This window comes from Athene noctua, chromosome 11, assembly GCF_965140245.1.
Source record: "Athene noctua chromosome 11, bAthNoc1.hap1.1, whole genome shotgun sequence".
In the NCBI taxonomy this organism is placed as follows: domain Eukaryota; kingdom Metazoa; phylum Chordata; class Aves; order Strigiformes; family Strigidae; genus Athene; species Athene noctua.
The window spans coordinates 14,719,391-14,743,889 of NC_134047.1; the positions used below are offsets into that span (position 1 = coordinate 14,719,391).

Consider the following 24,499-nt stretch of genomic DNA (forward strand, 5'->3'; position numbering starts at 1 on the left):
CCCCAAGAGCCAGGAGCCCCAGATCCATCAGCATCTGCAGGGTTGGCAAAGGCTGCTGCTTCCACCACAATATGTCACCCTGTGCCCACCTAACCCAGGTAATTCCCCAGTGCACGGGAGGAACTATAACAAGCAACGTTTGTGCGTGGAAAATCACCGCCTTCAATGAAACACTCACTGATGAAGACAGGCAGGGATGACTTGTCCCCCTCCTCCACCGGCCTGGCCATGAAACACCTCTGTCAGGAAGGGGGGGCACCACACAAGCTCAGCATGCTCCGGGCACTTGCAGGTGGTCAGGGACTCATTGCAATGCTGCTCTAATCCCCCTCTGCATCCTCCTGACCCCCCAAGAGGGAGAAAGGTGTCACAGGAGGGGAGGGGGGGGCACAGCAGGTCACTGCATTTCTGGCCAAGCAGGGCCAGCAAACCTGAGGCAGCCCCAGTGCCAGAGGGCACTTCCCAACCACATGCCAGGGATCTCCACTGCCCTGGGCCCCTTCCCCAGCCAGGAGAGGAGGTGCCCACGCCCCAGTCACCCCAAATGCACATGAACACGCTGGTGAGACCCTTGGGAGCCTCAGGGGGGGCCCTGCTCTGGCCACCGTGGCTGGCACCAGGGACCTTACAGTGAACTAAGCCGCAAGGCAGGACCTTCCCGGTGGGAAGGAAAGGTGTCATCTGCTGCCAGACCCGCGGCGCAGGCAGTGCTGGAAAAGGGGCTCAGGCATGGCCGGGCAGCTCAGCGCTCCTCTCCTGAGAGCCCGTGGGCGTCACTGTGCAGGGGAGAGGAGGGGTTTGAGCGCTCTGCTCCTCTAGTGCTGCGCATCAGCGATGCTTCCCTGGATCGCGCTGCCATTCCTCCCCCAAAGCCGGGAGTCCTCCTCTCACCCCAGTCTGGCAGGGGAGGACTCGATTCTCCACCAGCAAGCGAGGGGGAACGAGGAGGACGCAGGGCCAGCTGGAGGGACGGTGATGGGAACAATGGAGGACAGCAATGACAGCAAGCGCAGGGAGTGGGGACTAATGAACAGGGAACATGGATAGATAAGGCAGGAGAAATGGAACAGATCTCAGAGGGGGGAAGAAAAGCAAAGCAAAAAGAAATGAGAAACCCAGAGCTCAGAGATTTCCTCCCTCCCTCAGGTCAGGATTAGGGGTTCTCAGTTACCGGCATTGCCTGAGCAAGCTAATTTGTGTCCTAGAGAAGGGGAGAGGCAGAAGGAGAGAACCGACGGGGCACCGGAGGTGGGAGGAGGTGTGGGTTGACGTTGGGACCATGCCGTGCGTTGGGCAGCACGTGTGGGCACGTCTCACATGCCGCGGAGATGCGCACAGGGTCTCCAAGTACGCATGATGTCAGAGAACATACACCACCATATGCAACCGTGAGCACGTTTCCGATGTCAGAGCATCTGCACACGCGACCGCGCCAGCGCACGCAGGCAGTGCATGCTCTCCTCTGCTTGCGTGAAGAAGCAAGGGGAGAAAAAAAAAGGCTTAAATAAGAGGTGGCTCCCCAGGAGGCGAACAGATCCCTGCTTTCTCGGGGAAGCCTCCTGGCCCGCACACCCTTTCCCACCTCTGCTGCTGGAAGTGCTTCCAGGGACAGGGAGCTCATTTAAAGGGGCAGCCCTGAAAAATGGTAGCCCCCCCCATCTAGCCGAGGCTCTTGAGGACATGGAGGCTGCCTCAGCTCCTGCAAAGGAGACCAGCTTTGCATCCGGCCAAATCTACCCAGAGCCCAACATCTCCCAGCCTCCCAGAGCCAAACCCATCTGCCTGGGCAAAAGCCATACCCAGCTGTTTCCATTTTACCACCTTTTGTCCCTCTACACACCACCGGACTGGGAAGAACATGGATTCCTGACGGCCCAGGCACTTTGCACCCTCGGATCAGAAGGGGAGCATTGCTGAGGTATTTGCGGCAAGGCTTTACTCATTGCATACATTTGCTACACACCAGGGAGCAATCCTGCCTGCTCTGATACAGGCAATGCACATACTACACACGTCATTCTACATGCAGACCCCGCTATGCTCACATAGCATCATACACCAGCATCCTCTGTCACTTGCAATGCCACGAGGAGATTCTGATTTTTTTTTTTTTTCCCCTTCAGAAAGGCTAAGGCCGAGCAGAGATTCCCGACATGGACTTTCAGAGCAGCCCAAACCCCAGGGCTCCATGGCAGCACCACAAAGAGACAATGATTTCTCTCCCACCATTGCAAAAACATGAAAGGCTCCCCTGCCCAGCCTACCATGGCAGCAATGCAGCTGGCATCGCTTCCTTTCCAGTCTGTTTGCAATCGTCTTACCAGGAACCCTGGGCCGGACCTTTCATAGTGGAAATGAGGGAGAAGACATGCTTCAGCACCCTGCTCCTACCCAGCTCACTGCTCTGGATGGAGGGAAGGAAAGAGATAGCAAAGGAAAGATGGAAGAATGCTTGCCAGGAATCAGCAGGCAAGAGAAAGAGCCGAGGCTGATTTTGATGCACAGAGTGGCAGAGAAAAGAGACGGAAAGCAGGGCCAGGCTGATAGGAAGGTGGCTGGGTTTTTGGGTGCTTTCTGTAAGCATCATCTGAGCATATCAGCTTTGAATCTAATTATTTCAGCCAGAGCTACAGACTGAGACAGTAATGAAGAAAAAAAAAAAAAACAGGGGAAGGGAAGAAGAGGGTTGTGTTTTCTGAGGGGAAAGGAGGAGAGAATTCCTTCCCATTGATTCCCATGTGTCTGCCTGCTACAGTGTCTTGAAATAATAATTAGAAGGATCAATAAGAAATCATGTGAGGTTTGAAGGTAATGAATGAAAGAGGCAGAAGCAGCAAATTGAAATGCCTTTCTCTAAAGCAGGGTAAATTGTTTTTCAGGCAGGGTCTAGCCTCCATTTTAATGCTTTGCAAACAGATCCAACCATTTTCTAAGCTGGCTTGTGGGTTCAAAATAAGACTGGTCTCTCCATTTAGGGGAGAAAGAGAGGCACAGCCTGAGAATAGGTCCTGAAGGAGAACACTAATAAAATGAATGTGTGTGGGAAGAAATGGAGGCAGTGAAATGGGGCAGAATGCACACAGCACGCCAGCAACCAGAGCAGGGTTACGTAATAATCTCGGGGAGCAGGGACGTAGCAGCAGAGCAAGGAAACCACAACTCAATGGAGAGCGGGTGCCAGTTTGGGAGCGCTGGCAAGCGGCACCACGAGCCCACGAGGCTGCCCGGCAGGCAGCACACCCCACGCCTGCCAAACACAGCACGGTGATACCTTGACACTGCTGGGGCTTCAGGCAACAGCATCGTTAAGTGCCGAGGACCTCGGGTGGGGTGTCCGAAAAACATCATCGCACCCAACACTCGCCTCGTGCCAAGCAAGACCCAGCTGGCCCAGCCCAGCCCCGGGGAGGCTGCTCTGATGCAGAGCTCCTACGCTGGGCAGGACCACGGCAGCCAGCCCGAGCAACGGCAACGCCAAACCTGAGCCACACCAGCTGCCAGCCTGGGCGAGGACGATGGCCAACCAGGACAACGCCAACGTCCAGCCCCACCGCCGCCAGCATCCGCCCCGGCCGCCCGCGACAGCCCAGGGGTGACGCTGCACCCCGCCACGACCCCGCCGCTGTCCCCGGGTTACCCGCCAGCATCCACCCAGCCGGTCCCATCCCATCCCGCACCGGGGAGCCGCTCCCCGGGGCTGGCCCGTACCTGCTCGTACCAGTCGCGGCTCGAACACGTGCACTCGGGCCACCAGCCCGGGCCGCTCCCGTTCACCTTGGGCGCGCTCTTCCCCGGTGGAGGCGGCGGCGGCGGCTTCAGCGCGGCGGGGTCGCGGGTGGGGGGCCCCAGCTTGGCCTTGCCACGGGCGGCGGGCGCGGCCCCCCCGGGCGCGGGCAGGGTCTGCGAGCCGTACCCGCCGTAGCCGTACTGCTCGTGCTGCCACTCGCCGTAGGAAGGGGGCTCCATGCGCCGCAGGGCCGCCATCCGCGTCACCTCGTAGCACTCGGGGCACTTGCAGCAGTGGTGGTGCTTGTGCATCGCTGCCCTCACACCATAGAGCCGGCAGGGAGGGAGGGAGGCGGCGCGGAGGGAGGGAAGGAGGGAGGGATGCTGAGGGGAGGGGGGGGGCGGCAGCGGCCCCCGCCCCGCGCAAGGCGCGCCTGCCGCCTCCTCGCCCGCTCGGCGCCCCCGGCCCCGAGGGGAGGAGGCGGGGGGGGGGGGGGAGCGGGAGGGGGGTCGGAGGCGGGAGGGGGGTTACAGCGCGGTGATCTCGGTGGGGACGCGCCGCGGCATCGCTCGCAGCGCCGCTCAGTCCCGGGGCCGCTCCCGGCGCGGGGCGCGGGGCACCGGCTCCGCCCCGCTCCGCTGCATCGGGGAGCCCAGCCCGGTCGGGCTCGGCTGGGCTCGGCTTAACCCGGTCCGGCGCGGCTGGGCAGCGCGGCACCTGCGGCGGCGCGGAGCATCCCCCGCCTCCCCCCTCCCCCGCGGCCAATCCGCGCCGCGGAGCCTCCGCGCCCCGCCCCGCCCCGCGATCAGCGCGGGGGGCTGGGGGCGCCGCGGCCGCCTTTACCCCCCCAACACGGGTCCAAAACCCGCCCGTGAGCAGCGGGGCCGGGGGAGCGCCCGCGCTGCGCCCCCACCTCCCCGAGGCTCCGCTCACCGGCCTCACCCGCCCCCGGGGCTGCCCTCGCCCCGTCCCCAGAGGCACCGGGCAGCTCCTGTGCAGCTCGGTTCCTCTCGCCCCAGCGCGGTGGTGGGCAGCCCGGCCTGCTCTGTGGTTGACACCAGTTGGAGTTCACATTCGCATCAGCCGTGGTCCGCGCTGGAGTGTGAAATCTTTTTTCCAGACCTGAACCACGGTCTCTAGCCCGGCAGCAGCACCCCTGTTGCACCCCCGAGTCAGCTCTCACCCTGCTTTGCTGGGAATGTGACCACTCACCCCAGCACAGCGCCCTGGGGATGCTGCCATTGCCTGGAGAGCCACGGGTGCATTGGGGGTGTGGAAACGCCCAGGACCTTTGCTGGGCCTTCCACCTGCTGCCATCAGGGGATGGCAGAAGCAGAGCAGAAATGCCTCTTGGAGCAGCAGGGTAAGGGCGCTGCTCCCAGTGCAGCTCGGGCAGCCCCTCACCTTTTGCACTGAAGTGACAGACTGGAAGAAGTTCAGAAGAGTCCCCCAGAGAAATTGAAGGGTAGAAAGAAAAACCATTACAGAAAAACCACATCTGACCAGTTAAAACCTGAACCTGGCCTCCTAATGCTTAAGGGTTGTAATAAACGCTAGGGTGGGTGAAGAGTCATCTGAAGAAATGGTACATAAATATGTAGAAGAGCAATGAAAAGTGTGCAGCAGGGCTCCAACAGGACACGGGTAAAGGAATGAGACAGAAGCAGGGGGGGCCACAAGCTCAGCCACAGGACATGGTGGTTCAACGCCCTAATTCAGGCTGTAAGATCTGCAGGCTCCTACTGACCTCACGCAGCCAGTGCACGCAGTTCCCAAGCAGGGCTGGAGGAGGAGGAAGCGCGTGATGGCCAGTCAGACAAATGCCCCTGCCCACTCCTTGTTTCTTTAGCTCTTTAAACTGCAATAAAAAATTACTTCTGTGCTTGACCACCGCAGACAGGTGCTCCTGCAGTGTTTGCTCACAAGAGGTCAAGTGAAACGGTTGCTTCTGAGTGAAGGGGAAGGGGCAGAAGACACTCCACAATCAGGATCCACATTGTCCCCAAGCCCCATGGTCCCCACTGCACAGTGCAGAGCCTGTCCTCTCCACTCATTGCCTCTGGACTGCTTAGGTTACCTTCATCACGGGATAGATGCTATGATCATGTACTCCTCCATGCTTAATGCCACGGAGCAGTGTTGTGGCTCAGACACATTACACTGAAATTTTCCCAGCTTCAAGCTTAGGACAGTCATAACGTTCCTGGACAAGCAAGTTTAGAGAGCCTGTCCCCACCACGCTGGCCTCGAGAAGCCGGGCCCAGCGCTGCTGCTGAGCCTTTGGAAACAGCTCTGCAGGTGAGCCTCACCCTGCTGCTCCCAGTGGCTCTTGCTGACCAACAGTCAGTTACGGGACCTGGGTGCACTGTGGTACTGGCCCAAAAACCCAGAGATGCAGCAAGGTGAAGCCAACGGCTGCACGTAAGAACGTGTTTCTAGCCTGCAGAGCTCAGTGTCACAAGACACTGCAGACCCCAGGAGCTCACTAAGGCAAGGAAGGACTGGATGCCTGCATGCAAAGCAAGCTTGTTCAGAGTTATTTTAATCAATGAAAAACTGTGTTTGTGTGCATGGAAGGAAAGCATGCAGTGTCGGCATTAGCAGAGAACTTTACACTTCAAGCTTTAAGAAATTAGGATCATCTTCACATCTTCTACTGCTCCTTGTGCCATCTCCCAGCGCATACGGGGCTGGCCCTGCAGGACGATGCTGGGCTGATGAGCCCTGTGCTCCGGGAGATGCTGTGCTTCTCAACAGCCTGTGTGGACCAGGGGGCTGGGGGATGCAGAGAGGGCATCTTGCAGCAGTGAGAGCAGAGGTGGCAATGAGGGGAGGGAGCTGGGCTGAGGTGAGGATTGTTGTGTCAAAGTAAAGCAATAAGCCTTGTAGAAACAGGCAGATGGCCAGTGTCTTCCATATGAGAGCAAAAGGACATGAAGTCCTTCTTGGCTACCCACTATCCCCCACCCTGCAGCACCTCTGAGATCTGAGTCACTTCATTAAGGAGATGTGCCCGGAACCTGTAACACATCCATAACTAACTACTGTTCCAGCCCAGCTGCAAACTTCCCTCCCATCGCAGTTCCCACCCTAGGATGGCACGGTTCAGCCGCAGGGACCCCGCAGAGCCCCATGGCCACCCAGTGAGGTGCCCTCCACTACCATGAGCCTTCATCAAAGCCACCTCTGGGCCAAGGTCAGGCAGGAGACTCATAGCTGGAAGAGGCTGACGTGGGTGGGAGGAGAGTGGCGGGGAAGGGCACGTGAGGAGTTTGTAACCCCAACTGCTTGCACCTGGCCTGCTCCAGACATGTCTCCTCCTTTCACTCAGTCCTGCGGTGGGGGCAGGCAGGGACATGGGCATTCATTTAGGGGGGACGTGCAAAAGCAAAGGACAAGACCTGTTAGGGAAAAGCACTTTAATAAGGAGCTGAGTGAACAATTAAGAGAAGAATTTGATTTTCCCCCCCCCATGGCAGGCTGGAGTGTATACTCCACAAGTAAGGTCTGGTCCTCTCCCTGCTCGGTCTCCGGCAGCCCCGCAGATGGGGCAGCCATGCAATGGGCACCCCCCATGGGAACCCAGCCTTGCCGCCAGCCCTGGCGTGCCAGCATTGCTGCCTCCACCCCACTCCATTTGCCAACTCGCAAACTCAGGGATGGCCCCACTATCTAAACCCTTCACTGCTTCCCCCAGCTCTCTTATCTGTTAGTGCCTCATCACCACCTGCAAGTGGAGGGGCCTTGAGCCACAGTCACTGCAACTCTAATGGAGCCCTTCCCTACCTGCTCGCAGCTCCCCTCCCGAAAACCTGCACGTCCCATTTTAGCTGCCATGAGACTTGTTTAATTCCTAGTCATTTGTAGAGAACTGCATGTGCCACCTGCTAGCCCCAATTAAAAGGAAAAAAAAAATCCCTGGTTGCTGCCACCTGCTTGCAACGCTCCCTAATGCTGCATGGGACTTGGGAGACATTACTGAGCTCAAGAGGAGGCCAGGGCTGGCTGGCCAGGGGCATCCACATCCTGCACTTCTCCAGCTTGCTTCAGTGAGTAGCAGTGTTTTGGCTACTGGGAGTGGCACTGCCGGAGCCCAAAGAGTGCGGGCACCTGCACTGGGGTGCCCAGACCTGGGTCTGGCAGGGCAGGCACAGTGCCCAGCACCTTCAAGCAGCTGTGGGCATCTCGCCCCAGTGACGAGGGCATTGAGCAGGGCTAAAGGAGCTGGGAGATGATTTCCAGACAGCTGTCTTCAGGGAGGGACGAGACTCAAAGGAAACCAAGAGTGCTGTCATCCTGTACCCTTTTCCTACCAGAAGCCTGCCCATCTTATTTAAATTCAGCTTTGGCAGCTGCTCTTTTTACAGGTGCTAATTTCAGCAAAGTGTCAAGAAATCCCCGGAGATGGTGCTATTTACATGGCATGAGGGGGGCATGGAGCTAGGTTTTATCTGATGTTGCTGGCATTTCAGCCCCTGTTGTCGCTTCCTTCCTCTCCCATGAAGTCCTGCGAGAAGAGGAAGGCAAGTGTGAGGTACCAGGAGCTGGAGGTTTGTTGCACCTACAGCCTTTCTAGGAGCAGAAGATGGGGCAGGCTGAAGGCAGCCAGCTCCTTGCAGAGACAACAGTCACACGAGTGCTGTCATGCTGCTCCTTGCTTTTAGCCCAAGCAGGAGCTGGGTCCTGCCAGGGGAGCTGAAGCCATGCGTTAGCAATGAGCCTAGGTGCACGTGGGGAAGGTGTCATCTTTGTAATGCTGGGGGACAAGGTGGGGGACAGTTTTGCATGGAGGAGGTACCTTTCTTGACTGCAATCACCCGAAAAAAGCTACCCAGTGTCCAAAGCACAGAGAAGCAGCAGGGTCTGCAGCCACACAGCTGACAATGGGGGGCAGGGAGCACTGGGATGTAAATGCATGGGGGGGAACCAGCCATGGGGAGATGAGCAGCAAAGGGAGGAACCCAGCCTGTCAGTTGGTTCCTTAGCACTGCCACAGACCCCCATCCAGAAGGGATTTGCAATTTGCTGTGTCTTGAAATGAAACCTGAACAGGCACTCTGCAGAGCCAGCTGCACAGCTAGTGGGCAAACAGGGCCAGCAGTTCCCGTGAGCACTGGAGGGTTTGTGCTGTCACGGGTGAGTGGGAAGGGGCAGGATGAGGAACATCTCATGCTGAGACTGTTCCTCCCTGGCACTGGCAGCGATTCACGCTGGGAAATGTGCAGCTGGGATAATAATAACCAGGCATACCAAGGGAGAGATAGCTCTCAGCACTCTCAGGGCAGTTGCCAAAGAAATTATTCTCCTCCAGGGCAAAACCATTTTCATTCTATTAATGATCCCTGATATGTTGCCCAGTGCCACTGCACAGTTCCCATATCCTCACTTGTGGCAGCAATGGTGTGAGGGTCTTCAATAAACACTACCGGCTGTTTTCTGCAATTGAAATTACAGCCAACTAAACATCTTCCATGGCTGGGCTGGCAGAGGAGAGGAGCGATGGAGACCTGCAGCAGGTCCCTGCAGCAGAGGGACAGGTTCACTCCCTGTAAAGGAGAGCCTGGAGGCTCTATTTAATAGCAATCAACTGCAGCAGGCTTTATGGATTTCCTGACAGCCTCACAACGCCCACAGCCGCTCTCCCCATCACCCGGCAGAGAGGCTCCTGCCTTGTGCTGGAGCACTTGAAGCATGGGCTGGCCGTGGGCTGCCTTCCCACAGCACCTCCCTGGGTGCAAGGGGGGAGTCTTCTGGCTGCACGGGCATGGCAATTACAGCACTGCCGTGTCTCGTGGTCTGTGGGTGCCCAGTTGTTGTGTGTGCCTCATTTTCTTCAGAATAAAGCACATTTCCAGCCTGATGGAGCAGAAGGAAGGTTTGAAAATGTGACCAGGGCACAACTTCACCACTCCAAGCCAGAGTCAGAGTGAGGTATTTTGAAGTGTCATGCCTTTAACAGAATCAGTTAATATTTTTTTGGTCCTGTACCTTGATCTCCAAATGGTTGTGCCTAGTGTGACCCCAGCAGACATCCTGTTTCCCTTCATCTTTCACTAGTCTCAAGCTGGCCCTGGGTGTGCTTACACAGACTTAGCAGCAGCCAAACACACCCCGCTTGTGCTGTACAAGGCTGTTGGAGGTCTCCTGGCCGGACCTGCCTAAGCTGATGTGCCCTTGGGGCTACAAAGGCCCATGAGTTGGCTCTCCTGGGCTCCCCACTGGGGGAACTTTACAAAAACCAGTCCCATCCTCAGAGTGAGTCAACGTGTGGCTCTGAAAGTGCTGCAAGGGCTCAGCACTGTTCTGCTCACATCTGGGGCTGCCCTGGGCAGCACAGACCAGCCCTGAGACCTACCCCAACATACAGGGCCCAGGGATGCCCTCTCATCAATTATTCCCGCCCTGTGTGGGGGACAAGAAGGGGAGCTCTGTGGGTCCACGCTTTCTCTCTTTTGCCTGCCCAGCCCTACTCCAATCTGCTCCTTTCAGACAGAGCAAGGCCCATTCAGCATCTCCCACTGCCCCCAGCCACTGGCTCGTGGGGATACCGGCGCCTCGTCTGGGCTGTGCTGCCCCAGGACACAATTTCTGGCGCGGGAACCTGCCTAACGTGGGGAGAGAAAAATGAACGCTGGTGTCCCTGGGAGCCCCGGGCACCCGCGGTGGAAGGGAGGTGGACGCCTGGTTGGCCCCGTCTCTCCCTGCCACCACTGCCCTGACCCCTTTAAGGGAGAAAGTGCTGCTCGGAAATTTCTGAATGGCTGGCCCCGCCCCCAGCCCGCCTGCCGGCCTCTCGACCAATCAGCGCGCGTGCCGCAGGGCCGCAGCCGGCACACGGGCCTCTCTTAAAGGCGCACTGTCGCCACCCGCCCGTCCCCACTGTCCCCTCTGCCGCCTGCTCATCAGGAGCAGACAGGACGGTTTGGGAAGTGCCGAGGTGACCTTCAAAGCAGGTCCCAGCCGTGGGGTGAGGAGATGATCGCGGGCACACCCGTACACACGTGTTTCTCAGGAGTGACACACCAGCAGGGCAAGCCCTGGGTGACGGATGATGATGTCGAGGGGTGATGTGCCACTTCCTTCACCTTGGCTTCAGGACTTAGTTTGGACACGGGATGGTCGGGTCCCAGGGACTGGGCACCCACAGGGGCCAGAGTGCACAGCTGGGTGCAGCTGGGAGGGAGGTTTCATCACCACACTCTTGTCCTGAACCAGCAGCAATGCCTGCTGCCGTGCTTCCACAGCAGTAGAGCCCCAAAGCTTACAAAACCTCCCTGCAAAAACATCCCCTGAGATTCAGCTATGCAGAATCTACCACCACACAGAGGGGAAATAGCAGGGCAGTACGTGCCCAAGGAGTGGGAATAAACAGTGCAGCAATGGGACTGCAACACCCTCGTGAAGCAGCAGACAGAGCTTGCCCCTAGCTTCAGCAACAAATCCAGCTCCAGGATCAGCCTGGGTCTCCCCTCTGCACCACAGTGCAGTCCCCCTCGACTGCTCTGCCACAGCTCCTCCTGCAGTTTGCTGTAGCCAGGGCTGTGAAATGATCTGGTCTAAAAATACCCCTTAAAAGGGGGGGACAGCCTGGCAGGACATTGCCCTGTTTCCTGGACTTGCGCAGGTGGGAAGCTGATTGTGAGGCCGGGGAAGCAACACTGGCCAGGCGTGATGCTCTCCATGCCAGTGCTTTGGGCACAGACACTGGTGTGCCTGAGCGGTGCCAGCCCTGAGAGCTATCTAGGCCACAGACCACAGGAGGCTGTTGCCTGAGTCTCAATACTTGGAATAATTTTGAGGTGCAATGCCAGCGGGGCTCCTGCGAGGTGCTTTGTACCCACAGGCTGCAGGGCTCTGGTGGATGCTGCCCTGGAGCAAACCCTCGCTTCCTGCAGCAGGGCATCAGGTTGGCTTGAAACGCTGGCACTGCTGCAGCCACGCATGGTCTAATCCCCCTGAGCAGGCAGAGCAAGGCAAGAGGAGGCAGCACACAGCAGACAGCACCTTTTAAAGGGATCACACTCAGATTCACAAGAGGGACGATTCCCAAACCCTCACTCATCCACTGTCCTCCTTCCCCTACAATTCCCCTGGCTCCCACCAATGCCGAGGATAATGGATGTCTCAGCATAGCTTGATACTGATCCTTCGAATCCTAAAGACTAAAAACCTTCATGAGCAGTTATCATGGCAGCTCCATTTACAACAGTGCTGGTATTGCCTCTGCCATCTGAATCCTGATTTCCGTCCAGCCCGATGCCATTAAGATGCAGCGACGTTCCCCCAGCTTCAGCGCTCCAGATAGAAAGCAGCTGGCCTGCCAGGCTCTGCCTTCAAGCTTGGTTTGTTCCCTTACAAAATGGCGAGGAGAGCCTGTTTGTTTTGCAGAAATGCACCCAGAAGATTTATCCTCAGTCTCCCGAGATGCTGGGTGGCTGCGAGGGGGAGCAGAGCCTGGATGGGTGGAGGTCGGAGTGGCACATCCTGTGCTCTGGCATGCTTTGAGAGCCCCTGATCGGTTTGTGCTATGGGAGACAGGCTCCAATGCTTCACTTTGGTTGCAGCAGGAATGTAGTCAGTCACCCGCCAAGGCAGAACAGGAAAGGAGGGACCTGGGTGCTGCTGCGGGGACCTTGCACTGAGGCTGCACCAGCTCAGTTTGGAAACTTGATGAGCAAAGCAGAGAGAGACCCAGCAGGGAGAGTACAGCAGCTCACAGAGCTCCAAACCAAGGCACTGATGGGGCTGGCCCCTGATCAGTCCCCATCCCGCCGAAATGCCTGTGAATGGACTCAGTTCTTGCTTTCAGAGTTATGCATAAAACCCATCAGTGTGAATCTCAGTGTGCAAGTCACCCCAGCAGCTGTGCTCCCTTGGGGACGGGCAGACACAAATAAAGCTGGAGCATGAATCTGGTGGGAGGATGGATGGACTCCAGGCTCATCCTGATGACTCTGGAGTGTGAATGTCTGTGGGATGCTCCCCAGAGCCTCCCCCTCGCTGTCCTCTTTCCACCACTGCATGGGAAATGCTGCATGCACTCGCACCATCACAAAATAAATTCAAAACAATGATGATGACTTGGATGAACAGACAGACCAACAGCCCTATGTCTGGCAGGGCTTTCCTATGCTGTGCAGGCAGAAAAGCCTTGGGGTCTGCTGAGGATCTTCCTTTTGCTGCTGGTTTTAGATAGAAAGTCTCCAAACAGTGTAGGAACAGGTGGCCACACATGAGCCTTTGGTCTGACAGCCTGGTGGCTGTACTGGCTTCTTCATCCTTTGCTGAAGGTGTATATTGAGCTGGGAGTACTGAGGTCTAAGCATCTCCTTGGTCATCTCCGCGGCAGGAAACAGCAAGAGCCTCTAGTAAAGCTGAGGCCATTCAACCCCAAAACGTCCACTGAAGTGACAGCTCTTACTGACACAGCCTGTGCTGACCCCGCTTTGAGCAACAGCCTCCTTGGGACACAGGCAGCCAGCTGCCCAGCCGGCCGTCCATGCTGTGCAGGGCTGATGTATGGTTCAGTCTGAGTGTGCTACTGCAGACAGACACCCTCCTGGCTTCAGCGCTTTGGCTTTCGAGCCTGTGTCTGCAATGTCAAAACACAAAACTGCTGGAGAGCATCTGAATGCAGAGCCTTGAAGTGATCTCCAGGCACAAAGCAGCTCATGTGACACCAGGGCAGCAGGCAGGACCTCTGGATTGTGGGTTGCTGCTTTTCTTCTCTGCTTTTCCTAAAATTAAGCATGCTCCCAAAGGTGCATGGGGATGCAGTGGGGAAGGGGGGTCTCTCAGGGAGCTGGTTCTCCTCTGCTCCCACTGCTTGAACATTAGCCACTTCCCAGGATCTTGGGGTCGCAGGGCTGATGCTGCTGGGCACAAGCGGAGGTAAAGCAGTGGCCAGTCTGGCCTGCAGTGATGGCTTTGGCTGTCTGACCAGCCAGCCCACGGAGAGGACATGGGGTGGTGGGGACAGCAGGGCATGTGCAACCAAGCAACCTCATGGAGGGGCTTTCTTTGGGGGGCTGCATTCATTGTCAGACATTTGCCTGCATCAGGGACCTGCTTAATTTCCCTGACACTCCTCCAATAGCAAACAGTTATTTGGTGTTTCCCCTCTCACACACCTTGCAGAGCAAAGGAGGAGTGGTGGGGCTGCAGCCAGGGCAGGGGGCAGTGGGAGCTCACAGTGGGCGTTTCTGCAGCAGCATCCGCCACAGGTCGATCTCGTCCCAACCCGCTGCAGGTGCCCTGAGCAGCTCCTGCCAGGCAAAGGCACAGAGCATGGGAACGCCCTTCTCTTTGGCCAAAGGCAAATCGGGAAAGAGGAAAAAACACTTGAGAGAAGGATGGGGGAAGCAGACAGCCGGTCGCCACGCTGGCGGCACAGCCTGCCTTTCTCTGCCAAATCCCCTGGGGAGCTCCACGAACCTTTCTGGCACTTGAGCTGTGGGTTATAGGGCAGACAGATGCATCTTCTTCAGCGTCAGGTGCATTGGGAGAGCTCCTAACAACCTGCCGGGACGTTTCTGCAGAGCTGGGCTGTGTCCTCCCTGGGATGCAGGGAGGGAAGAGGACATTTCTTGCCTCAGCCCAGCAGTGCTAAAGCACAGCCTGCACCGGGCACGCTGCAGGCACGCTCGGCGGCATCCCACGCACCCGCAGCCTGCGGGAGCGGCAGTATCGCCTGCCGGCGAGGTGTCCTGTTCACCGGTGATTTCGGAGCACGCATGGAATGTCTGTCCTCTGAAGCAGTCTCGCTCGCTCTCTCCATCACGTTAAGACCTGCTGTTGCTCAGTGACAGTTGTTGGGCTGAGGAAGGACAGAGCCACGGCGCTGGCGTCGGGCAGCGAAGCAACGAAACCCTGGGCAGGCAGGAGGAAGGGAGGGAGGGATGCACGGGCAGGCGACCGCGGGAGGGGCGGCACTGCACTGGCTCGATGACAGGGATGAAGTCAGAGTGGCTGCAGAGCCGTGCTGGGAGGCAGGAGAGGGTGACAGGGGAAAAGCAGTGCTTCCTCGCAGGCGCAGACTTTCTGCTCATCAGTGGTATTGTTCCTCGTTCATTTATCTTTGCAGCTGGTTGCTCTCTGCTCCCGGCACAGAGGATGAGAACGGCGTTTACTGAGAGAAGCAGCCTTCCTGCCAGCCTGTGAGCACAGGCAAGTGGCACCGGCCATGGGAGCATCCTCATGAGTCTTCCCACTGCAGATACACACAAGCCCTGAGCAGCCCTGCTAAGGCAACCACAGGACTCGGGGAAAGGTTGAAAAACCTCACAAACACCTGAGCTCAGGCAGGATTGTGCCTCAGAGCACCTCAACAGGGCATTTCAGTTGGCCAAGTCCCTTTGCTCTTGTCCCATTGAGGGCTGAACATCCACTTTCCCATGGAGGGATGGTATCAGCCCACTAAGCCTCACCATCAGGAAGCACGTGTTGCTGCTGTATTTACAGGTCCCACTTCTTTTGCAGCAGCCATTTGCACACTGCAGGGCTTCTCAGAGGGCTCACACATCCTTGCCAGCAGACAGAAAATTTCCTGTTCCTGGAAGCATTTGTGCAAAGAGGCAATTTATTTCTCATGTGTCTTTCTGGCTAAAGGTTATGGCGCCTTTTGCTCTGCTATTACTGCTGGGGAGAGCTGCAGACAGGGAAGAGGACAAAGCCAGGACAAAAGAAAACTTATTTACATTGATGGATGCAATAAGAGAATTGCACTTACTTCAGGCAGGATGAGCCAGTTTATCATCTTGCCTTTAATCAGTGGCAGGGTGTCCGTTAGAGCTCTTGTCCCCGGGATGATAGCACCAGGGCACAGCTGCTCTGCCCTGCAGTTGGTGCCCTCCTGCACTAGCATTAAATATCACATATTATAAAAGCTTCCCTGGTTCTTCCAAGTGCTATTTGTCATCTCAAGTGTCTTCCTGAAACCGACTTCAGAAATGCCCATGGCAAAAGGCACACACCAAAGGCTGGGGAGCAAGAAGTCACCGTGGAGGTGGGCAGGAGCTGGGTGTGTAGGTTTTATCCAGCTCCGACGCTGTCCTGCATGCTGGGGCTGTTGAGAATTGACATGGGAGGTGATGCTGGGCAGGAGCTGAGGTGTCCTCAGTGCCTTCATGCAGGAGTGAGGGATGTGTAGCCGGGCCCATGCTGCAGTCCATTGGCACAGCCTGCCCCCAGACATAGCCAACCCCATGTCACTGTCCAGGTCGCTGACGCGGGGGACTGCTGGAAATGCTCCTGCTCCATCGGGGCAAGGCCTGTGTTCTGTGATGAAGATGACATCTCAGGGAACAGGCTCACTGTCATGTCAGAGGTCCCCATATCCCAGCACAGGGGCTGTCACAGGGGAGCAGCGCTCGAGCCTGCAGCACCACTTGGTCCCAGTTTCCAGGAAAGCTGATGGGTCTCCACAGAAAGCTGAGTTTCAGGCAGGACTAAGGGCATGGCTAAGCCCAGCACTAAACACTATCATCCTGATGGCTTTTCCCTTCCAGATCCCTGCTCTGCCTGTGGCCAGGCTGTGAAGTGGCCATTCTCTGGGATGAAAGAGGCTGCAGATGAGAGAGTCCTGCCAGAGCACAGCCCTCCCAGTGCCCTGTCCTGCCCACCTGGGTCCCCACTGGACCCTCCCTCTCAGGGCAATGACCCCCTGCTCTGGGCTGGCAGCTGCAGTCCCTGTGGATGGGTAACCCTAAAAGCACCAGTGCCCGGCACTGAGGACCAGCTCCTGACCCATACTGACACAAGCTAGGAAAGGAGGAGGCTGAAAATAAAAAAAGCTTCAGAAAAGAATGACAGGAATTATTTCAGGGCTGGAACAACCTGCCTCACACTGAGTGAGTGAAGAAGCCAATCTGTTTAGTTTATCTAAGGGAAAGTTCGTTAAGAGGGAACTTAGACGCATCTATAAATACCTACATGTTGGGAACATTTCTGATTGCAATGGTCCTTTATCCTAGCAAACAAAGGCAGCAAAATTTCCTGGGGCTGGGAGTTGAAGTGCGAGAAATCCAGGCTAACAGCAAAGTGCAGATTTTTAATGGGAAGGATAAATAACCATCAGGCCCAGCCAGGCTAAGGACACAGCAGATTCCCCATAGCATGAAGTCTTAAAATCAAAGCTAGGTGGCTGCTGCTAACGGAGACATTGCAACTCAGCCAGACATTTGGGGCTGGATGCAAGAGCTGCTGCACTCCACAGCCTGGGACAGTTAGGAAGAAAATCCCTTAAAATCTGACTGTTCCCGACTGATCAGGCTCTCAACCCCCATGGGTTTTGCCCTGTGACTCCCCCATCTGCGGTTGTGGTTCCCTCCCACTGGCAAACGGAGACCGGCAGCTGAGCTCATCCTCCTGTTGTGTTCAGAAAACCACCGTCCTGCCTTTCCAAAACTGGTAAAGATTTGGTGAATGTTTGAAAACATAGAGAGTAGCAAGAGGAAAAGGAGAAATTAAACAGTAAAGGAAAAAAAATGGGGCGTTACCCATTTTATTGCAGTCCAGAATAAGAAGGGAAACATTTAAAAAGGAGAGAAAAAAGAAGCAGTGCAATTTTCATATTTAAAATATTTCAGAAGACGACTTTGACTTAGTAAACAAGCATTATTTCTATCTACGCCAAGGAAAACAACGTTTTCATATAATTTTAAATCTGCAGTGAGCTCCATCCATCCTGGCAACTTCATCCCTCTCAAAAGTGCATTTTGCCATTTGCTTGTCCCTAAAACTCCCCTCAGATGGGTACCCCAAACAATGCACTTGCACCAGGAGGAAGCTGAGATTTATGATGCAATGCACATCCAAATAAACAGTGTTTCCAAGTAAATAAGACATCAGAGAAAAGCTCTGGTAAGCTGAGGAATGGACCTGCCATTTAAGAGCTCTGAGAAAAAAATATGGAAATCTGCAACGTGGGAGTGTGCCAGTGCTGGGGGCAAGAGGGACGGGGTGGGAGGATTTCTGGCTTCACGCAGCCTCTTTATTTCTGCGCCATATCCACCTGCCCTCTGAGCCCTGAGGGCTGACACCGGGCCACGGTAATGCTAATGCAAGAGGATGATTTCGGTGTCATCCAGCCCCTGGTGGGGCTGCTGGGTGACTGCTAGATTTCTTAGCCTGAGCATCACCAGAATAGCCACGAGGAAACATTGCCAGCCTCAGGGGAGGAAAACGCCTCCCTGGCACTGTCCCAGCAGTGCTAGGGGCACACAGCCCTGGTGCTGTCCCCTCAGTGCCAGCCACCGGCTGGGCTGGCAGCGTGGGACATGGCGTGGGGTGCACGGAGGCTCACCTGGGGCAGGGCGCTGCGAGAGCCAAGCACCAGGCTGCAGACGCTGGCCGGTGCCTCCGTCCTCCGTGCTGTCACCCTCACCAGTCGCGGTGGTGTCCCTGGTGTGCTGTCCCCAGCCCCTGCAGAAAGTCTCCGCTCACCATCCCGGGATGGATTCTGAAACGAGACAGGGGGTACATGGGGATAGGGCAGGCCAGCTGCCTCCAGGCCCTTCCACCACTTCTAGAAGGGCCTAAATGAGCTTTCCCCATGCAAGGGGCTCACACTGCCCTCGGTGAGCATCCCACTGCCCGTGACAGCCTGCCCTGGCACTGGCTGCATGGGCAGCGGCGTCACTGCAGGCAACAGTGGAGGCTGGCAGGCAGGGGACTCTGGGGCTCTCCTGCTGCCAGGCAGGGGCAGTTCCCTGTTGCATTTCACCTTTTGGCAACACAAGATGCCTCGAACATGTTTTTTGGAGAAAGGATGGCCTCAGTGGGCTTGGACTGAGTTTGGTGCAGAGAAGCACTGAGACCAGCTGCTTTGCTCGTCTCCCCTGTGCGCAGGGCACTGCGGGCACAGCAGGAGTGCCCCTCATGCCAGCTGCGCCAGGCCCACAGCTGCTTCCTCACTTGTTTCCACAGTAATTTTTAAATGTCCTTACTGACTGTCATATCTCCTCAGGGCTGCATGGATTGACCTGGCCACAGAGACCAGCAGCTGTTGTCAGCAGAGCTTGCCATCAGGTGGATCAAGGCCACAGGAGACCCAAAAAAACCAAAGCAGGATCCCACTGCCTATGGTATAACATCACTAGGAGTTCATTCATAAACAGACTAGATCTGCAGGTTTTCCTTTAACTAGAGGGACTGTCAATGTGAAAGGGATCCAAAAAAATGGGGTTAAAATGGTTCCTGAGTCAGAGGGACACAGATATCTCCTGCGCTGATTGTGGGCAGTTTTGTTCCCCCTGTTCTTGATCATCAAACTCCTTCAAAGTTCCTCCTTAGGAGACATCGTTCAGCTCCATTGTCCCTGTGTGCCAATCAAATTTAGTATCCCCACAGGTATGTGATGGGAAGCTAGTTCAGTCTGTGAGGCAGAAATATGGCGTTTATCTGATCGGATTATTTCACTGAAAGGAGGAATGTCTGAATTTTTGCATTTCTGCACAAATGTTCCCGTATCCCCAGTTCAGGGGGTTCCCACAGCATCCCTTAGCAGGGCACAAGGCAGGGAGGGGAACAGGAAGAGGGCCTGCAAAGGCACAAGGCAATTTTATTTACTTTGGTGCCATTGAGATAACTGAGACCCTACTGCACAATTCCTGCCTCCCGACCTCGTGCTGTATCTTTTAAAAGGCTGTTGAAAATTAAAGAGAATGCAAATAAGAGAGACAGAAGTTATCTGAACGCTGGAAAAAAATTACTGAAAAGGGAAACTTAAAAGACTCAACCTACTTCATTTTATCAAAAGCAGTCTGTGAGGTGGCTACATCAGAGAGCTGAAACGCCTCCGTGGGAGAGAGCGTCAGACGGCAGCAACTAATCCAGCTACAACAGCAGAGCAGGAACCAGAGATGGAGCTGAAGCTATTTGCATTAGGAGTAATTCTATTAACACTTGTGAACCAGAGAAGTTGCCTCATTAATGAGACAAGCTGTGACAGAGGAGGTGTGGAAACACCCTGGGTATGAGCCGGCTTGGCTGCCGTGGCCAGTGGTCTCCTGTGCCCCTTGCCTCCTCCTTGGTGCAGGAGTGTGCAGGGCCTAGCCCTGCAGCATCGTGTCAGAGTGGCTCTTACCTCGGGTAGGTTTTGGGGCTCTCTGGGTGTGGCCACGGAGCTGGGCTCACTGGCCCCATGCTGCTGCCTGGCTGTGCCACAACATGCATCTGGGCTGGGAGGCTGCACAGGTGCAGAGCGCAGTGTGAAATCGTAGAATTCATGGATATCTGCAAAACAGTGCGAGAAACTCCACAGGACCGGGGAGGCAGCCTGATATCTGTACCCTGTGTAGGGTGCAGCTCCTGTGCCCACCTGCTCTTTCCCCAGAGCACCGTAGGTCTGACCCTCAGTGAGAGGCTGGCACCTGGGCGATGGGCTGGGACAGGGCTCTGCTGGCTCCCCACCCCCTCTGCAAAGCAAGAGGTGTAGTGCGGTGCCCTGGCTCAGCAGACAGTGCCCCATGGCTCTGGAAGGCACGGGCATCTCTGTGGAGCAATGACCATGCTCCACAGGAACTAAGAGCAAACCACATTCAGCAACATCATTCAGAAACCCACCCCACTCCACTCTCCTCCATGCTGTGCCAGTTGCACGCGTGGTTCCATGTCCCTTCTGCTCAGAGAAGCCTCCTGCACCAGGCAGCCCCTGCCTGCCCTGACACTGCCAGGCTTTTCCTTCCCCATTGCTGCTCCCCAGTGCCCCTGGAGGAGCTCCCTTCCCGGGGGACAGGCAGAGAGGGCACAGGGCACTAGGGCAGCAGGCTCACGGTGTACAAGCTCTAAAGCTGATGGCTACAGCTGTGTTATCTCCAGCTCCTTCCCTGATAAATTCCCTCTTCCCACCTGGCATGGTACCACCTGCGCACTGCCACAAGCAGATGCCACATATCCTTGCTCTGGGTTCCAAGGACCTGAGTTTGCTGCTGTAAATCATAGTGGCTCTGGAGAGAGGTGTGAAAATGGGGTGTCCCAGCCCTCACTGCTCCAGAGACAGTTATGGGGTGACGGTGGGATCTGATGGCAGCTGCTGCCCAGGGTGTAGCTCCAGAGAGGCTGTGGGAGCCCAGACTCTCTGCTACCTGTCAGGAGCATTTTACCCTCTCCTGATCACACGTGGAGGATTGCAGGGAGCAGCAGGGCTGCAGTGGGCATAACTTCTCCTTAGGGAAGCCCCCGCTGTTGTGCACTCAGGCAGCTGCCAGCCCCCAGCTCATCTCCAGACACAGGTCGGACACAGACCTCCAGATCCAGCACCTCCATAGGAGCAACAAAGCCAATATACCCATTGCAGAAGTGTTTCATTTCAGAAAGGGAACTACATCAAAAGTGAGAAGCTTTTTCATGAAGAAAGTGAAAGGGGTAACAAAGAGGGTAAAATATTTGTGGGAGGCACTGAGCCTATTTAGAGACACCCTGCTGGAATATCAGAGCAAATGCACAGTGACTGGCTGGAGAATACTCTAAAGGCAAAAGGGAGGAAAGCAAGGCTGGACTGCAGGGGAGGGGAGGCTATTAAAAGTGAGAAGACATTCAACTAACCAGCTGAAGCTGTGTCCAAATGAGAAAACCAGAAAGGATGGTAAATGCTGCCAGGTTAAAGGTAAAGCTCCAAAAGGTCAGCCAAAAGAGTTTGGTAAATACCTTGCAAAAGGCATAAAAAAAGTAATAAATCCCTTTAAGCACCTGGGAAACAGGAAGCTTGGTGCAGTCAGCAGGGCCAAAAAGTCACAGCAACATAAATAAGCACTTGGAGCAGGGAAAGCCACAGCAGGAACCCGAGTTTGTTTTCTGTACCTGTGTCTGCGGAGGAGGCTGGAGAGCCCCTCTTCTGCCAGCAACCCCAAGGGCCACTGGTGGGTCTCATGGCCATTCCCCGGGAACTCAGGGATGAAGTGGGTTCGCCAGCCCTTCAGTGTGTGATTTCTCACCTGAAACTATGCCACACTGAGGCACCACAGGGTATTAAATGCCCACTTTATAAAGATTTCCAAAGGAAATCTGGTGAGCGCTGGGCAATATAAGCAGAGACATGCTGAGCACTGCCCGAGGCTACTTCCCAAGGAGGCTTTCACAAAGCAGGATTGCACCCCCAGATGCAAGTCCCCATCCTCTCCCTGTGTTTAACCACATGCCCACGCACTGCAGCAGCACATCCGTGCTGCAGACGGGACAGGGAGCAGCATCGACCCCCATCATCCAGCTCCTAGGCACTGCCTGGTGACCTCCCAGCTGCAAGAAATAAGCTGCTATAAATCTTGTCTGCTGGCAGAGTGGCTCTGTGCCCACGGGGAGCCCAGCCAGACCATGCAGCCGCCTGAGTCCAGGGAGCACTGTGCCACTGCCCAGCACTGATGCTGCTTTTGGAGCTGCTGCTTCACACTGCATCATTGCCAGGCTCTGTCCTGTGCCCCAGGAGAAATGGGGCAGCTGGCAATGACGGGAGAAGTGGGAATCCCCAAATCCACCCACCGCACCTGGGGCATTCCCTCCACAGCCTCCCAGGTGCCAAGCACACTGCTGGCAGCCCCTGAAGCCCTCCCAAATCAGACATGAGGTCACAGCAAGCAGTCATCACACAGCCAGACAAACGGGACTTTGTTTTCATGCAAAAACATCTCTCTCTCTGGTTATAAAAATACTCATTGCGTAACGGGATAGCAGGGGCTCCTGGCTGAGTGGATTATGCCTGGAATGCACAAAACTTCGCAAAAATGAAAACAGGATTTGAACAGCTCCGTCGTGGGGGTGCACCGCTGCTGGCATCCCTGTTTGTCACCCATCTGCTGCAGGAACACAGCCTTGGGCAGCCAAGCTGGCAAGGCGCCTGCAGAGCGGGAAGCTTGTCCTCCGAAGCAGCTGCTCTCCACCTCTGAAACCCTCAGCCCAATTTAGATGCTTGCCAGGAGGGGGAAGCATTGCTGGCTCCAGAGATTAGAAGAGTTTCAGGATCGGGGGATGGGGTTCAGGCAGCAAAGGGTATGGCTGTGACTGAAGTACATTTTAGGACACATGTGCATGTGGTATTAAAAGTAATCTAAATATATGTGGGTTTCCTTCATTTCTTATAGGCATCACAAGTTGCAGACAAGTCTGCCTCACCTGCACACTTTAAGAGCAGCACTACCTGAAAAGCCTCAGTAAGATGATGCTGTGGTAGCAAAAGATGATGGTGCACGTCCTTACAGCTCAATTTCTGTTTGATGATCCGCTCTGGATCTAATAAGGAAGAGCAACTCAAGATTTACTGAGATTAGAATTTGTCTAACAATTTCCTCCTGGGGTCAATATGTCAAATAAATGTCATTAAATATTTCTATAACACCAACATCTGAGGGCTAATGCAGTGCTCTTGTGCCAGCCAGCATGCACACTTCCAGAAAATGACATTTCTTCCCTGATGCATGCACTGTCATCGGCTGTGTCACTGCAGATTTACCCCAAGCAGACAGTCCAGCCTTGCACCAGCCTCCCAGCTGCAGCCCTGCTGCCATGAAGAGGATTCACACCTATGGCCACCACAGCAGAGCTTTCAAGCAAGCTATGAATTTTCATCCTTGGCTATGGGCTAATTTGCAAAAGGAGGAGTCCTCAGCACTGGGAATCCTCCAGATTTCTCCACTTTTCCACCCTGGCTCCTGCAGCCACCTGGTGAAGCCACAGCCACCATCCCCAGCAGCACTGCTGGCAAGCTGAGTTCTCGGCTGGAGTTTTGCACCCAGAGACACACTGTGGGTCAGCCACAGCCTGCCTCTCCTCGTGCCTCCACAGCAGCAAAGCTCTCTGGAAAGAAACTTTTTGGGGATAAAAGGAGCTGCAAGGGGAGTACTAGGGGGCCAAGCAGCTGACAAGTCCTCACTGGGGTCTGCACCGGCCACTGCTGAGGCACAGGAGAGGAGCTGAGCCCAGAGGGCTTTCAGGAGGAACGCTGCCCTTTGGGCTGCTGGCAGCCAGGGTGGCTGAGCGCACACAAACCCTGCCTGTGTGCCCAGCTTTGCCCGCTGCAGAGGGCACAACGGCCCCTTTCAGCCCCGGCTTCGGGAGGAAAGGTCAGGAAGCTGCTTCTGTGCATGAGCCCCGTCCTCCCCAGTGGCATGAGACGAGTATAAGCATCTCCATGAAGGGCTCGAGGGAGCAGAAGAAAAGTAGGGCCATGATTGCCCCAGTCCAGCTGCAGCCCCTCTGAGCCCAGGCTCCTCGAGCACCCTTGTGCCGGGCTGTTTCCCTGCAAGTCACGCGCTTGCCTCCATGGCTTCCGATTCAGGGAGAGAGGGGCCAGGAGGAGGGAGCCAGCACAGCCTGCTTTCCCTCTGCACCGCCAAGGAATTTCTTTTGTGTGGAGCCGGGGTTGGCGCATTCCAGCAGAGCAGCTCCTGCATCACCGCACCAAGCAGTCGCCTTAGCACCCCTGGGGCAGGAGCCCTCCCGACAGAGTCAGCATGTCCCAGGGCACAGGCAGCTCCTGCGAGAGTGAGTTGAGTCTGGCACTGTGGTCACAAGGATTTAAGGGGCTGTGTTGTGCTCAGAGAGTCTGGCATAAAACAATTTATGTGCACAGCAACACTGGGCATGATCACGGTAACAGATACATCCAGTCCTGGACACGACCCAGGCTTTCTCTGAACATCCCAGCAGATCCTCCCCTGGAGCTGGGCAAACTGGGTCTTCTGGAGTCCACTACACAGCTAATTCTTAAAATAAAAAAAGCCTATGGAAAGCCATATCCCTGGCATTTTTCGTGTGGACCAACTTGGAAAACTTCATGAAGTT

The 24,499-nt window shown here is 55.8% G+C and overlaps 1 protein-coding gene across 13 annotated transcripts in view; it reads right to left on the bottom strand.

Moving 5' to 3' along the window:
* The window catches only part of DLG3 (discs large MAGUK scaffold protein 3), a 79,906-nt gene that overhangs the window by 50,420 nt on the left and 4,987 nt on the right, over window positions 1-24,499 (bottom strand). For 7 of the 13 annotated variants that reach the window (XR_012634339.1, XR_012634336.1, XR_012634338.1 and 4 more), the window contains exons 3-4: window positions 19,812-19,960; window positions 18,030-18,185 (exon numbers count right to left, since the gene is read on the bottom strand). Coding sequence is in view for 9 of the 13 variants with exons in the window: in XM_074914876.1 (XP_074770977.1) it covers window positions 18,030-18,185; window positions 19,812-19,960 (305 nt within the window). In the remaining 4 variants the exon portion in view is untranslated. Of the gene's footprint in view, window positions 1-3,708; window positions 4,076-18,029; window positions 18,186-19,811; window positions 19,961-24,499 lie in introns of those variants that run through there. The other 6 variants (XM_074914882.1, XM_074914881.1, XM_074914878.1 and 3 more) reach the window with 1 other exon arrangement.